This window comes from Pholcus phalangioides, unplaced genomic scaffold, assembly GCF_987345545.1.
Source record: "Pholcus phalangioides strain wild (caught in Gottingen) unplaced genomic scaffold, Ppha-v1.0 ptg000004l_1, whole genome shotgun sequence".
Taxonomy (NCBI): domain Eukaryota; kingdom Metazoa; phylum Arthropoda; class Arachnida; order Araneae; family Pholcidae; genus Pholcus; species Pholcus phalangioides.
In genome coordinates this window covers 20329773-20347324 of record NW_028301597.1, presented here as the reverse complement: position 1 = coordinate 20347324, position 17552 = coordinate 20329773, and the positions used below count along the sequence as shown (strand labels likewise).

General features: G+C 32.9%; 1 protein-coding gene across 2 annotated transcripts in view; it reads right to left on the bottom strand.

Annotated features, from left to right (window-relative positions):
- Nucleotides 1-313: 313 nt before the first annotated feature.
- Nucleotides 314-17552, bottom strand: part of LOC149086727 (uncharacterized) — a 74350-nt gene continuing 57111 nt past the window's right edge. The window contains exons 2-3 of one of the 2 annotated variants that reach the window (XM_089231082.1): nucleotides 7536-7774; nucleotides 314-5261 (exon numbers count right to left, since the gene is read on the bottom strand). In XM_089231082.1, the coding sequence (XP_089087208.1) occupies nucleotides 5205-5261; nucleotides 7536-7774 (296 nt within the window). In that variant the 3' untranslated portion in view covers nucleotides 314-5204. The remainder of the gene's footprint in view (nucleotides 5262-7535; nucleotides 7775-17552) is intronic. The other variant, XM_089231083.1, reaches the window with a different exon arrangement.

Genomic DNA, 17552 nt, shown 5'->3' with positions numbered 1-17552 from the left:
GCTCCATGGTTAACTATGGCAACCCCTAACGAACAAAGAAATCAGAACATTGATATCTTAGGGATAGATATATAGGGGCCGACCATAGCCCGCATTCGGACATTGACCGGGTCAGCTGGTATGGCCAGTTCGCGCACTGGCCAACTGGCCGATTTCGGGCTTTGGCAGCAACATATACAGTACTCAAGCGATTTATCAAGTTTTTTAACTATCAGCTATTCTATACTGAGTATCTACATTTTATCGAAAGTTTCCTCAATTTCAGAAAGTATAATAGATGAAATTATCAATGTGTAAAAGAAGACAACGTATCCACTTTTTAACCATATCTACTTTTATTTTTTTTTCCACCAATGTTCTAGGGAATATCAACATTACATAATTATCCACAAAGCTAAATTCAGGTATATAGAAATTAAATAGGAACAACTGATCATGGGGAGGGGGGAAGGAATTCAAGGACTGAGGGATGAATTGTTTGCAAGAACAAGGGGAAAATCGGGGGTGATGATTTACAATATTTACACTCATTGGTGACCAGCACAGAAAAAAAAAATATATGTATATAGCGGCGACAGAACACTACATCATCACACTACACACTACAAGACAAATGCCTAAAGACGCGAGAGACAAAACATTTTGTTTAAACACTCTTTTTGTTGTTCCTGAACCAGAAACACTTATTTGTTCATATTTTTTTTAATGTACTGTATTTTTGTTTGCGAGCACCATTTCCGCACCAGTTCCTTAAAATCGTAGCGGTGATGTCAGTAATGTCAAGATGCAAAGCAGTGAAACTTGCCGTGCATTTTTCGTAGCAATAATAAATTGCTGTACAGTTGAATATAGCAGTCTCCTAGCTATGATAGCGTTCTTATCATAAACTGCCGAATTTAAAGCAAATCCCGATTTACAAAAAAACACGTGACCATTTTTCTTCTTCAATGTTATAATTACGTATATCAGAGGTTCGCAGAGGTCTGAACATTTTTGTTCCTCTTTTTTTTTTCAGTATATAACTCTTGTATAATATATATGTAATATATACACAGCAAAATTATATTCCATGCTTATATATATATATATATTTATATCGAGGGTTTTTATTGTTTACGCACTCACACACAAACACACAAGCACAAAGGGCGAAGTGAAACACAAATGCTGAGTTACAGAGCAATCAAACACTCATTTGCATTTTAATACATCGAGTATTATCATTATTTGGTAATAAAAATAAAGCTTTTTTTTATCCTCTTCTTCACACAGAAAATGTATTGAACTCCCTAATCAAGTCCAGAACTTTTAAATAATCCACCTATTGAGTGCTATGAAAAATTATTAATTGTCTCATTTACTATGATAATTCTGGTAGCAAAATCGTATTATTTTTCTAAAAAATAAATTTAACATTACCTGCCTTTGATGTTTATTAATTCGATCAATGAGGTCTATTATTTCGTTAGGTTTTCTATTATTTTTAATTATGCCTAATAAGGTAAATTTTATTTAACTAAACACATCTATGTTTCTGTTAATTAACATAAATGTTTAGTTTGCTGCATCAGGTGCTGATAAATAATTTCTATTTAAATTTTTTTCCACAATATAAAGTTTATTAAACAACTATCGAGCGAGTTATACTGGCAGTGTGGCAGTGAAATACATGCTCAGGAATAACGTAATTTCTAAATTATTTATATCCAGATATATTAAAAAAACTTCTTATTAATTTTCTTTTCTTTTCTTTCTTTTAAAATATTTTGTACTTGATTTTTGTTTCGTGTTATGTATCGATAATTGTTACGAGAAACTGGTTATATACTATGCAAAGTACGAATATATAGATGTTTCAAAAGAATGAAAATTTCGAAGATTAATAGCCCTTTCCATTAATTATTTCAATTATCTTCTATCCACCGGGGTTTAGATCACTTTTTCACGTATAACTTATTCAGAAGAAGAAACTTTCGAAATTATAAACATACCGGTATCAATCAATATTGCACATAAACTGACAATAAGCACAGCAAACTATAAAAAAACGTTTTTCCAGTGGAAAAATTATCTGAAAACATAAAAAAGAAATCCATGAAATATTTACCTTAGTTATCTTGAAAAAAAAGAAAGAAAAAGAGAAAACAATATTGGTAATGAACACACTCATAAGAAATATAATACAAACAAACTTTAAATATGTAATTATTAAGCTCAAAATTTCTGATATAGAATGTACATAAATAATTTATATACATCGTTATAAATTATGTTTAACGAAAACATGGTTTGATTTCAATTGACTGGTTGATAGTAAAGAAAAATTGTAGAATAATTTGTCTTATATTTATAAGTTCGTAAAAAAGAACGAAATCTGTGTAATGCAAATATAATTCATATGAATAATAGAAAAAATTTTGAAACGTCATAATATTTTATGGGATAAAATTATTAAGAAATAACAACACGGGGAAAGCATAACACCTCATTTGAATGAACTAAATTATTTAAGCTTTTATCCTCAATTTTTTCTTACTTATTACGTATATAGTATATACAAAATCATAGGATTTTTGTCGAAATTTCAATAACAGCAAAAATTTTCAACAGTGTCAGTGATATGTTCGGTTTTGAGAATGTCACCTTAAAGGGGGTATAACTATTATTTTAAGCTCCGAAAATTCTGCATTTGGTTTCCCCTTATTAAATTTATCCTTGTCTTTTGAATGGATCATTTTGTTCGAGTTTTTTTATGTATGATATAAACTAAACTACATAACAAATACGCTTAGCGAACCGAGCTAGTAATGATTTTAATTACATTTAGAACTTAATGTGAGAATTTTCCAGAATATACAGTATTATATATGTATATATATATATCTCAACGTATCATTTGATCTTGGATATCATGTTTTGTAATGAGTTTCGACCATTTCGGTTTTTCATGAATGAAATAATTGTGTTGGATTCTCTGAAACAATATATTTACAATTTTAAACATCCCACTGTAATTGTATAACTGGTATTGCATAGCAATTATAATATATATGCATACTTATAAAATATTTAGATAAGGATTTCTTTCTCCGCCTTGGATTATAAAAGGGATTAAATTGCCCTTAGCAATAAAGCTCTTCCTGATAAAGAGCTTGTGATCCTGATTTTGGTCGGTATTTCCTATCCTATCCTATGAAATATTTATTAGCCACCGAGTTAATATTTGTTGTTTAATTAGCGATATTTTTTCTCCAGCAAGCTTTAAAACTTTCGATATTGATTGATAATGATACGAAATTCGGAACGATTCTTATCGAAAGTGCGTTATAACTAAATATTGTATTATAGAAACAAGTTGAACTGAGATAATGAAAGATAGTCATTGCACTCAGCAGGTACATAGGAGCACATCTCATATAAATAATAGACATTTCATTTTGAGAGGAGGAGAATAATGATAATTTAAATATTTTCAAATATTGCACGACACACATTCAGATTTACACGTATAACAAAAAAAAAAAAAAAAAAAAAAATCACCGTAGTAGAGAGCATAGTAGTAATATTGTATGCAATGATACAGCATTTCCTGAGGGAGGCTACCAATCGTAATCAGATTTTTGTTTTGTGAGCGAAGCACGTATAGCGAAGAATATATCTTCCAAAATAATACTGATTAATTTTGAGTCAATTCAAATGTTCATAACTGATATATTTTTTCATGTTGTTATTTCTGTTTAAGGCTATTTTATTATTGTTATTATTATTATTTTTTTTAAATTGAGAATAGTTTTTTCTTAAGATTATTTTTGAGGAATGTTTCGGATTCAAATAACTGAATAAATTTCAAAAAATAATGATAAAAAAAATCTTTTGTCATTATTTTTTAAAAAATATATTAGGAAATATATATTTTATTTTAGCTACCTATGAACTAACCATCTAACGTCCAATGTTCCAAATTGGAAACATCGGTTTTATCAATTCGAAAATTATAATTTTTGTTACCTGAAAACTTTTGAGATTCGAAACTTAATTTAAAAAAGAAAAATTTCATTTATTTCAGCGATTATGCCATGAATTCAATTTTTTAAAATCATCTATTTAAGATTGAATAAATTTTTTTGTTTCTATGGACATCAGCAAGTCCTGAAATCATACAGGAAAAAAAAATTCTCATGTATTTTAAGGTTGATGTTTATAAAATGAAGGGTCAGAAAGAAAATTAAAAAAAGAATAAATTTAAAAAATTCAAAACTTAATTCGGCTGGTTAAGGAAGTTAATCATTTCATAAGGTTCATCTATTATTCTCAATTATGTCCAATAAGATGAAATTTTATTAAATTAAACACACACATCTGCTTTTTGAATTCCGTTTTTCTTCTTTCAGAATTTTTGATTATCAAATAATCATGTAATGATATAGTGCCTGAAACTGATTTCGACTGGTGTAGCTCTCCGCGCACACAATAAACAACACCAATTCCATTTATTTTACACCTTACGGACAAAAAAAAACCACAAACAAACTTGAATATTAAACCCTCTTACAAGCTTACATTTAAAAATTCTCATATTATATGTATACATAATTATATAGATATATTTATATATGTACTGTATATATCACATCGGGAGGAACAGAGTCCATTACCAAAGGGGATTTCATGACAATTCGTGCACACACGCATAAAGCACGAAGAAAGCGATAAAATTCACAGCTTTTTTTTTTTTCTTATATATAATCAATTTACAGTTCTGGGTTTTTTTATTTTTTTGTTCTCAGGCCCTTTTCCGGTATGAAATTCTTGTTTTGGTATCTCACATAATACCAGTAACAATCAGTACATTATTACGTGACACATAAATTACAATGAATTACTATTCCACGTGTTTGTTTTTCTTTAAAGACTTCTCACAAGAACGCAAAGACTAAGTGAAGAGACAGCAACAGTGAATACATGTGTACAACTTTGGTTTACAACACACTGTACATGTATAAATACTTTAGATGTAACGCGTGAGTTTTTTTTTTTCCATTTCTGTAGTTCTTTTTCACCATCGTTTTTTTTATTTTCTTCATCAGTTTTCATCAAGTCTTTGATTAACAAAAGGAAAAACAAAATCATTCCCCACGTTAACATCGCCTCCAGAAGGAAATGCTTTATTTGTGTATTAGTTTCTGGTTGTGGGTTCGAGTCTCTCAGCAGAATCTGAAGGAAGTCCTGGAGTACCCTCCGGAAAAATCCTGAAAATAGTCCTTTATTTTGATCTTCATAAACGTCTGTTTTTCAACACATGCATAAAAGAATATACAATCAAATCAAATTCAGTGTTTTGTGTGTGTGTATAATGAAAGTGTAAATGTATTTTGTGTGCGTATACAGTTTTTGGTATCGCAGTGAAAGAGGGCAACAAGCTGGGCACACCGTTGTACTTTTAACATTAAAACAATCATACTAAATTTTCCTCTGAAAAGATTCTTTTTAATTATTATTTATTTCTCTTCATTTATGATTTTTAAAAATTATTTTAAAATGCTGGATATTCCATATTAAAGGATTCAAAAGTTCGGGGAACTGAATCTCGGATAACTTAAGATACTCGCACTGAGTCGCTTTATGCAAAAAGGTCATGAGTCCATAATTCAGGAAATTTACTTTTTCGACATTTCTCGTTTCAGTATATGCTTCTAAGTGTTTTACGCCAAGAGAGTATAATTTTGTGATGGCTGGTGAGAGAAAGATATCTAAGCTAAAGTTCCAAAATTGGTAGATGAATGAATGAACGCCAGAACTTTGCCACTGGACTTATCCTGTTGCCGAGATCTCTTGCAGCCCATCTTCGTGGCAGAGTCTGGAACAGCGAAATTGGTACAGAAAATTCTAGTCTCAGGCAGTTTATTCGCTGTTTCTTGAAAACTAGTTGTTGTGACTAATGCCTTTTTTTTTGCATGAAGCATAGTAATTTAATATTTTTGAAGTAATTATTCTCAGTGAAGATACGCATCTGCTAGTGCTCGTACAACTTCGGGAAGCATTGCTGGAAACCACGTTTTCGCATCCACCCTTTATGTCTTCTGCTTTGATACGTTCACCTCATCTGATGGCGCAAAACGACGCTTCTGCAGTTTTGTTTAAGTCCAAGGGGCTTCAACGCGGAGTTCTTTCATAACATATATGTAGTGGCTCGCGGGCCTCATGAAAATGTCAAATGTGTCCCACGCTGAGTCGACGGTTGAAGGCACCTGGTTCAGGCAGTGAGAAAAAATTCGTCGTCCACTTCACCATATCTCCTTTTATTCGTTGTAAACAGGTGAGATGTTGATGAGGAGGACAATGGCACATTTAAGTGGTACATCCCTCATATAGTGGAGTACATCCCTCATTAATTTATGGTTTAGGCTACTCTTTTCCACAGACTAAACAAAATTTGCAGCGATGTCATCAGATGAGGTAAAAAACAACATCACAGGAGGAATTGATGGTGGCAAAAGATGAATTCCAGCTGTGCTTTCAAAAGAAGTGCGAATACAAACAAATGCGTATCAGCACTCGAGAGAACTATTTTAAAAATGATTGAACTGCACTATCTCAAACTACGCAAGGCAAAAAATTCCACACCAATGCCCCGAACTTTTTAATTCGACTACAGTGGTCATGTTTTAGGGGTCATTTTGGTTGTTGCAACGCATGTGAGCAGGCATCGCTTTATGTACAGTGGTAAATCGAGTTACGAGTTTGATTTGTTCTTGAAAGTTGCTCTTATCACCGATAAACTTGAAGCAAAGTGAAGTTCTGGGAAATCTTTTCAATCCATTCGACTTTATCTTTGATATCCATACTCGTACAAAAATGAATTAGCAGGTGCAGTGTATTCTTTGCAGAATAAATGAAGTATCCACAAAGTTACTGGATTAGTTACTTCATTTAGTATCGGGAAATTGCTGTCAGCTTATATCTATTCGAAGCCACCGAGCTTCCGGATTGTGTGAGCTTTCTCTCGTACGTATCAAGTTCGTAAGTCGAATATTTGTTCGCAAGTTGAAGCATTTTTAGAGCGAATACATTTTTTGCCCTAAGGATGACGGCCATGAGATAAGATGAGTGAGTATATTTTGCTCGAAATTTGGATTATTCGCAACTCAAAGTACCACTGCTATCACAAAAAAATTATTTATCAATATTTAGTTTTATGTAATCCTGACTTGCCATCTATAAGGAAAATAATTATAAAATATATATTCAAAAATCATCATTTTTTTATAACTATAATTGCTTTTCGAATATGATTTAATCTATTAGTGACTGATGACAAATAAAATTCAATTAATCCTTATCCGTTGATATTTACGAAAACATTACACTGCATTGAGTAAAGGATAATATTAAAAAAAAGATAGCTTCGTTGTTCGATAGATAAGGAAAGGGTTTCACGCTTTGGTTTCTCCGTGAAGGTGATGTTGAAGGTGGTGTTGGGTGTGGTAGTATGGTAGTTGGTGATGGTGGTGATGAGCATGGTGATCAATCATCACCTGTGGTATCTGTGGAGGCATGGTGGAGGCCAGCTTGTGTTCCTTCTTCCACTTCATCCTTCGGTTCTGGAACCAGATCTTGATCTGGCGCTCGCTGAGACAAAGAGCATGAGCGATCTCGATCCGCCTTCTCCTGGTCAAGTAGCGGTTGAAATGGAATTCTTTCTCTAGTTCCAGTGTCTGGTATCGAGTGTACGACGTCCTCTGCCGTTTAGTTTCACCCATTGCGTTAACACCATCTGTTTAAGAGGGAGGAAAAAGAAAAGAAATTGAAACATGACTAAATTTATTTCTTTGTTAGTTTAATCTACGAAAAGAATTACATCGTTTTCAAGGCGTTCAAAATTTCCAAGAAAATAAGTGAAATTCTGAAATAAAAATTATTCAGCTTCGGTGAAGAAAAATTGTCCCTTTCTAGACGTTTGTCTAGACACCAGAAATTCGATATATCTATCAGAGCTGATATCCAGATAGTCTGGAATCTAAAAGTTTTCCAACGTTTTAAGAGCGAATAAAGTTTGTGCTTGTATGAAAAACAGTAATCATTGATATCTATGTAATCCATAACACTCTTGTAATTCGATATCTGTGAAGATTCCATAGGTAATATTTACGTATAAAATTGATTTGTTTTGATTGCAATACGGAATTTTCATTGCACGTTCTAGACACGTATAAGAAGAATCCACAAGATCCTATAGATTTCATTTTATCACTGAATAAAGTGCAGAATTAATTTCATCCATTGCGTATTTTTACGCTCGATTTCAATAAATAAGCTGTTATAAAAAGACGTAAACGCCATTCTTTCATCATAATTTCGTTTCCGACTTCATTTACAATCATTTTCAGATCACCCGGAACTTTACGGCGATTATTATATAACGAGATTATTATTTAAAAATTAATCAAGAACCATATTAATTACACCTTACACTAATTCATTAAATTAACATGAAAAATTAACCTAGAAAGATTTCTCCTCGAATAATAAATACTCGAAAGCATCCGAACAGACATGACAAAAGCAACCGATACTATCCTAAAGGCAGGCCATTATTCTCTGGAACTCCGGGACTTTGAGAATATTTCCAGACTCTTGGAAAAATCTTGACTGTTTTTCTTTCTTTTTTTTTAATATATTCATTTTAGTTATAACCTTTTCCCTCTGAAATTGAAATAAATTGTTGAAAACAAAGTTATAAACAACGACCATGAGAAATAATTTTTAGAACACTTTTTTCTTCTATCTTAAACAAAAAAAATATGTATTAGAATGGGTAAAAAAAATGAAATTAACTTTTAAATAATTTGTTTCTTTGGCTATAAAGTGATTTTGCTTTTGATGAAAAGTCTGTCATGAGAGAGGGGGGAAAAAAAACCAACACTCATGGTTATGAACTACGCAAAGAAAAATAAGACAAGCGGAAAGCAATTAAGTCTCTACCCAAGAGAGAGAAAGAGGGTCTCGTATGCAAATTTCTTCAATGAAAGAATGATTATGAATCCTCCCTTGTGCTAATGCAATTAAATTTTTCAACCGCTCTGAATGGAGGGGAAAAAGAAGGAGGGGGTCGGAAAATGGCGTTTTCCACTATATTTATTTACAATGGATTATTTTTGGTTCGAAATTATTATTTTTTTTAAAAAGCTGGGACACGATAATATGATCCATTAAAAAATTCCTCTAGTTTCATCCATTTAAATGAATTGAATGTGGCTTTAAGTCATCAAGAAATGAAGAATTATATCAATATGGGTCCTGACTTTTCTAAGAAGCGATGGATAAGATCCAATTCCATGTGTGGAATTTTTTAATAACTTGATAAAATCGTCTACATAATTAAATAATTCAATCGGCGTCGTAATTCAAAAAACTTCGTGCGAAATGCGAATTCTTGTCTAATCGAATTCTTCAGATTAACTAAAAAGCTCACCGAGCAAAGCAGGGGATTTATTTTAAATAATTTCACACATAACAATCGGATTAAGATAATTTTGAGTTAATCTGAGTAAATTCAACAGTTTTATGCCATGGATTAGTAGTTTTTAACTGTGGGGCCGCGGCTTATAATCGAGTAAATGAGAAACCATGGCAGGTGATTAAAGAGGCCACAGAGAGCTGTGCAAAAAGAAACATAAACGTGAAGACTTTAATTACTTCACGTACAAGCTTTTGGCAACAAATTTAAATTATCTCTATTTGATGAATCGGTGATAAATCTGGTAACCGTGTCCTAACCTAACCGCACGTTAGAAAAAAGAAGAGGGGTCAAAGAAAAATATATAAGGAAAATAAGTATAATCGATAAGAAGATAAGAGATTATTTTCAGTCTCTTTCCACCCTCACCTTAAGTGTTTTTCCCTCTTGCATGTACAGCAGAAGTCCATTACAACGACAGCTCACAATCACGAAAAAAATTGTCGTTACAACGCACTTCTCGTTATAAGCGAATGTTTTATAACATTATCTTTTTAACAATTACCCTTCGTCTTCTTAACCGCACATACACCTCGTATACATTAATATATGGAATTTCTAACGAACTGGTACATTCTGGAATGTGCGTGGAAGTGTTCTGAACCTAACGTGAGTTAGTTTCTATGTAATGCTGGTCATGTGTAGTGCCGTCATCTGCCAACAATTTTCTAACTATGAGTGAAGTGTAATGATTTAATAATTGTACCGTTTTAGGCCTGTCGCTCTCTGTTGCAAGACTTTTTAACGGACTTTGACAATCACCTAGCAAATCACCCGTTATATTGAAATTCGAATATCACATTATAATATTATATTATATCGTTATAAGCAGTACTTGTTATAATGGATTTCTAATGTATATGTTAGGTAAATATATGATAAATGCGGTTGTTATACATAATTACCAAGCATTTGGGTAAATTTGATAAACTTCCCTGAATTTACCAACGATTATGCATAGTACCCAAGCGTCGTTGCGAAATTAAATAAGTACTAAAAAATTATTTTTTACCGGTTGTTATGCATAATAACCCAAGCGTCGCGTCGTCGATAAACATGATAAATCATACAAGATGATATACTATACCAACATGATATTATGATAAATATTTGATTAATATTTATCCAATTTGCCAACGACACTTGGGTATTATGCATACTTACAAATAAAGGCGATAAATTTCAAGTACTTATCAAATTTACCAACGCCACTTTGGTATGCATATTCGTCGGTTAAAGTGATATATTTATCAAACTTACCAAGACCATTGGTAAGTATGCATAATAACCGATTTATCACATTTTCCGTAACACATCTAGTAGAAAGATATTCGAACTTCCTAATATCCCCAACTTCAAGGCGCGAATACGAGCCGATCTCCCCTTTAAAAAGTCTTGCCACAGAGAGCAACAGACCTACAAACAGTACAAATATATCAAGGAAACAGTTATTTTCCGGATATTATGCTGAGGTGAGCTCGGAAAGAAAAGTCATCACGTCTCCGTACAAATATAATTCAATAACAACTCATCACCCATTTCACTTCTGAAATATAGATGGCGGCACTGAAAAATCAAACCAACACTACATACGCACTCAGACTGTTAGGTACACACACAGTTACACTTCCGGCACAACTCACTAGGTAGTAAATCGCCCATAGATGGTGATAGACCTGAGTTGTGCTCGGTTTGAAAGAAAAGAAAGAAAGATATTATATATTATATGTGTAAGGAGAAAAATCATTAACAGGAGTATAGAAAGAAAGGAGGGAAAGAAAAACAATTTTAGTTAATAGGGTTACTATAAAGCTTCGCGATGGAAGTGAGACAGGAAAGAAAACACAGAGAACTTGTTTTAATTTATTCCATTGGCGTTTGGACGAAATATTTCGTCTGTGGGGGTTTGGGGTTAAGACGCTGAAATACACCATATGGTGGAAGCTCATAGAACCAGGGTCATCTCAACACAGGAGCCTATATGGGCGTTGACGAGGGGAAAGGGCCGCCCGTCCATGGGCGATACATGATCAGATTTAGAACAGTACCTCGATAGAGTTTCGATAGGTAAATACTATATAAGCGATTCCAGATATAATATTTATATAATTATATATATATTATATATATAAAATAATATAAAACTATACAAGTTCCAGAACCTCATTCTAAATGCGGACCCATAATGTTCAGACGGACCTGCACACAACCTTCACAACATCGAACCTTGTCCGACATTATCCTTACACTTTATCCGAACTCTATCCGATATTACTTACATTTGTTCGCTATAAATCGACTCAAAAAAGGAAGATCTTATTTTTGGATAAACATATGATTGGTCATAGCGATGATAGCGTTTAATCATTGTTTAATCGAAAAAATTTGTGTAAATCACTATTTTTAATTGAAATTAATACTCTTGAGCTCACACTGGGAAAAGGTATATTCACCTTGAAAGTGAGCTTCTGTGCGAGCATATGTAGCTTGCAATGAAACCAACTCAAGCAGTAATGAATAAGGATTTACAGATAAATTAACCGATGGGAAAATTCAAAAGCCAGTGAGTGAATATGTGAGGGAGTAAGTGATTGAATGAGTTGGTGAATAAAATAGCAAAAAAAGCGCTAGTGAGTGCGTGACCGAGTGAGTAACCGTAATTAATGATCGAGTGAGTGGGTGAGTGACCTAAAAGGTGGGTAGTGAGCGATCGAGTAATCGGTAATCGTGTGAGTGAACCAGAGAGTGGGTGATTGAGCTAGTCAGCGACCATGTGAGTGATTGATTAATTGAGTGAGTCAGTGACCATATGAGTGACCAAGTGAGTGGGTGAATGGCAGAGTAAGTGAGTAACCGTCATGTACTACATGAAAACGATTCGAAAAAATCAATTCGAATACATAAAATTCGTGTAAATATGGTTTTGTCGAGTCATTCGAATTTGTTCATCACCGTATATTTTATTCGAATTCTTAATCTCATTCATCGTGTGCAGAAAATTCATCGCCAACAATTCACCAAGAGGAAAAATTCACCACCACGCAATCCACCAAAAGAAAAATTCACTGCTAGGAAACTTCACCAACAAACAATTCATCGATAAAGTGACATAGTGAGTGAGTGGATAAGCAGGTGAGTGAGCAAGTGAGTGATTGATCAAGTGATTCAGGGAGTTAGTGAGTGAGCAGATGCGCGGGTGAGTGAGTGAGAGCCCATATGAGTGACTCGATCACTTGCTCATTGGCTGACCTGTTAACTCACTCGCTCATATCTGCTTACTCACTAACTCCTGACTCACTTGATCAATCACACACTTGCTCATTCACTCACTCTGTCAAAGTCGATGAATTGTTTGTTGGTGAATTTTCCCTAGCAGTGAATTTTTATTTTGATGAATTGCGTAGCGGTGAATTTTTCTCTTGGTGAATTGTGCGTGGCGGTGAAGAATTGTTCTGCACACGATGAATAATATTAAGAATTCGAATAAAATTTACGGTGATGAATAAATTCTCGAATGCATAAAAATCACGTAAATACGATTTTGTCGAGTTATTTTCATGGAAAAGCTCTCATAATATTCCACACGACGGAAACGTGTTGCCAAAACTGAACACGGAAACCACATTTTGCTTTTGAAAATCCCCTCAAAAATGAATTTCTCGCAAGTCGATGCGTTATTACACCTTCTTTAAATCACTGCCTAATGAATTTAATTCCACCAGGAAAATCGACCGTGGGGTGATTAATACACGCTTGCTTCTTGTTCTTCTCGACGATTCAAATGAACATTGATTAACATTTTACATTTCAATAATTATTTTGACGCTAACCGTAGAGAGGAAAAAGGAAGAGAGAGAGAGAGAGAGAGTGGATTTTAAAGACTATCGTCTTTTCGAAAAACAATTACAAGAATCCTTCGTGTGAGCTAATTACAATTAGGTTAATGTTTCCGTGACTCTTCCTTGAGTGAAGCGCTAATGGACACTTTTAGGTGCAGGCTGCTTTTATGTGCAACTTTTTGACTCATCGCTGTGTCTTTACAAGTGAAACGATTGAATTTTTTTTGAAAATGAAGCATATTTTCAAGAATTCTTGTAAATTCGTGGAATGTACCACAACATTCAACATGGGATTCAAAAACTGATAAAATTATTCATCTTTTAGCTTACACACCTATAATTGACATTATTCTATATTCCTATGATTTTACATTATTCTATATACTCCTTTAATTTACATTACTCTTCTCTCCTATAATTTGTATTATTCTTTTTCTCCTACAATTTACATTTTCCCATACTCCTACAATTTACATTTTCCCATACTCCTACAATTTACATTTTCCCATACTCCTACAATTTACATTTTCCCATACTCCTACAATTTACATTTTTCGTTCGAATCCATTGCGTTTACAAATTCATTTTTGCACCCACTGGTACCAGGGATGTCTTAACGATTTCGCCGGACTGGGCTGAGACCCAGACATTTCTTGAGGGTCCCTCTTGAACCGCGATTTCATAAATTTTTAAGGGGAAATCGGTATCCGAAAAGGCATTACATAATTACAGAATGCCCAGAAATGATTAAATATATGTATTTATAAAATATATATGTATACATACATATTTGAAGACACGGAAGAAAAATTAAAAATAATTCAGACATGTTGAGAATTTGAAATTAATTGAACAACAACATAATTAAAGAAATGACAAAAAGTAATTATAGAATTGAAAAATGACTGAATTTAATGAAAAATTGGAAATTGACGTGAGAAATAAATAATGAATTAACGAGAGGGAAACAATTCCAGAATTAATGAGAGAAAATTCAGAATTCAGGAAAGGTATTATTTCAGAATTAGTGAAAGCTTTCAATAATTCCCCCCCCCCCCGCTTGATTGATTCGAGGCTCAGTAGCTGTTGGATTGGCTTCACTTAATTTCTAACTAATTTAAAACTAAACATTTTTTTTCTGACCAGAAATATTTTATTAAAATTCAGACATGATAAGAATTTGAAATTAATTAAAGAACAAAATATTAAAGAAGTAATAAAAAATGTTTCTTAATAATTAATGGAAAATTAATTCTAGAATTGATGAACAACAGTGATTCTGAAATTAACGAAAATAATTGAAAATTAAGGCGAGAAATAATTCCAGAATTAACATTGTAGGATTCAGCCCCCCCCACCCCCCATAAAAATGTATTTAGAAAATACGGATGTAAATGGGTGCGCTTAGCATATATTCAATTGCAAGAATACGTCAGCACAACAATTTAATTAGAGTGGATTTTTCAATCCAGTAAAATGGTCAATTTCGGATAAAATATACAATTTTCTTTGATTTTAATGTTATTTTTAAAAACAGATAAAAATTTTTTTTTGAAATCCTGAATAGTTTTTATCTTGAATCTTATTTTAAACCCGTTAATCTTGAATGATTTTATAAATCTCTGAACACGTAAAATTTCAGCAGCTCTAGAAAAATGACACTAACAAAGAATCAACTCTTCTAAGATGAAACAGAAGTATTTTATTTACATCGTCGTATTTCGCACTGAATTGACGCTAAAAGACGCTCACTACTTTCTAAAATACCCCAAAAAATTGAGAAAGGGATGGGTACAATCAAGGGCATCGATACTGTGGATGCTTGTCTTTAGTTTTATATCGAAAATTTTAATTTCTGAATCAATTCTGGGGGTGCTCGTATCCATGCCACAAATTACCGTGGGTGCTTGAGCACCCGCAGCACCCGCATCACCCCCAGCTCCGACGCCATTGGGTACAATGTTTTTTTTTTAAAACCACTATGTAATTTGCCATGCGTATTCAAATATACACGGGACCATAGAGAGTTAATGAAAATTCAGAATTTATGAAAGAAATGATTTCAGAATTAATGGCAGCTTTCAATAACTTTGAACCTTTCTGTTTGACTCAGAACCCCGGGCTCAGTCGCTGTTGACCCATTTTCACCTATTAAGAGCCATGGACTGGCTTCACTAATTTCGAAAAAAGAACATTCTGTTGATCAGAAACGTTTAATAAGAATTTTTAATTTAAAAATAGATCGATGGATTGTGAAGTTCATCATGTTGTTGATTTTGGGTCACGGCTGAAAAAGGTCAAGAGCCCCAGACTCATTGTGAGGGGATTATACTCACGTGTAATCCACTTAAGATCATTCAATTATTCTTCACGTACTTATTTCCTTCTAACATTACGATTTTAATTCAGTGCATCTAATAATGGTTACAATCCGTACATTTTCTAGAACAGCTCCATATAACATCGACGCAAGGCTTACGAAAAAAAAAATGAAGTGAATTTCAGAACCGAAACCAAACTTGATAATATATCATTATAACGACCTGGAAAATGTTTCTAATGATATGTTGACTGGTTCCACTAAATCATTTCTGTCTGATGAACGATCAATGAATTTGAAACAAAAATTAAAAGCAAAAGAAAAAACTTCGACTAAAGTTGAAAAATAAAATAAATAATATAAGATTAAAAATTCAACGGACATTATTTCCTTAGAGATAAAGGAAAGAAACAAAGAAAAGAGATAGAAGGAAAAAAAAAAAAAAAAAACTGGAGAGTTCATATCTTTCCCATCGGAAGTAAGATTAGTTTCTTTGATAACATGCTTTTCTACTACGTTTTTTTTTTCTTATTTTTTCCTTAAGGAAAAAAAAAATAATAGGAGAAAAAGTAGAAGAAAGAGATGCATTTATTGGTGTTCGTGTCAAAGAACAACACCTGTTCGCTCCTTACGAAGGAAAAGTAAAGGGATGAATGAGATAAAAAAGATGAGAGGAGAGAAAAAAGTATGGAATAAAAAAGAAAAGATAGGGTTAGCTGGGATAAAAAAAAAAAATTATGTGAAAGGTTGGAAAAAAAATAAGAAAAGAATGGTATTTGAAAAGGAAGGTAATAGAGAGGAAAAAATAATAAGAGAAAAAAACAGGTTAACGACTTTCTTTCTCGTGGGGGCTCATCAACAGAACCTCTCATAATCCTCATCAATTTATGTCCGCTCCCTCGAATAAGTCTCATGAACAAGAGAGAGAGAGAGAGAGAGAGAGAGAGAAGATCTCTTTCCTCTCTTTCATTTCTCTTTCATCATCTCTCGGGCATTATTTTGCTGCTATAGTCACGCATCGAACGGATAATGAAGACCAAAAAGAAAGCAAATGATAAAAGGAGAGGAGAAAAAGTAAGAAAATTGGAGAAGGATAGGTACGGTACGCGCTTAGAGGAAAAAGGATAACTGTGCACACAATACCTATCGTTACTGATTATTAATATTTTTCCCCCTATGTATCTATTGCTATAAGTTATATATCAATTGGTTTTCCTCTTAAAATATTCTGATTTCTTAGAAAAATTATTTTGCTAAACATGCAATTGATTCTATACTAATTATTAAAAAAATTAGTAAATTTTCAGAGAGTTGTGACTATGAAATTCCGTGTAAGATATTCAGGTTCAAGATATTCACCCAACTCTACAACTAAGGCCAGGATTACACTCTAAAAGTTTGATGAAATATCTTTTATAAAACTTGAAAAGTTTAATTACATTCGCTCGAATGCAACCAATACGCTTATTAGATTTTTCAAGTTTTATAAAAGATCTTTTATTAAACTTTTATGGTGTAATGCCAGCCTAACGTCAAAAAAGAAGCATTTGAAATTAATTAAAATATATGGTTGCACATAAAAATGTATGGTTTTATACAGTTTTTATTATATTTTCCTGATAATATTCATTGTTATTATCATTATTTTTTCTTGAAAGAATTTATTATTTGCATTACATTCCTCTGCGGAGTTTCTTACGAATCGGTACAAGCCGGAATGTGTGTTCTGGGTGTATGTGGGGCCCCTAACGTAATCGTGTCGTGAGAGTCGTGCTTATTTCGTACTCTTGTCGGTGCAGCCATCTGTCTTCTATATTTTGAATCTAAGATAGTAAATGCTTGAATTTTCATGTTATGTAAGTAATATCTGCAGCTT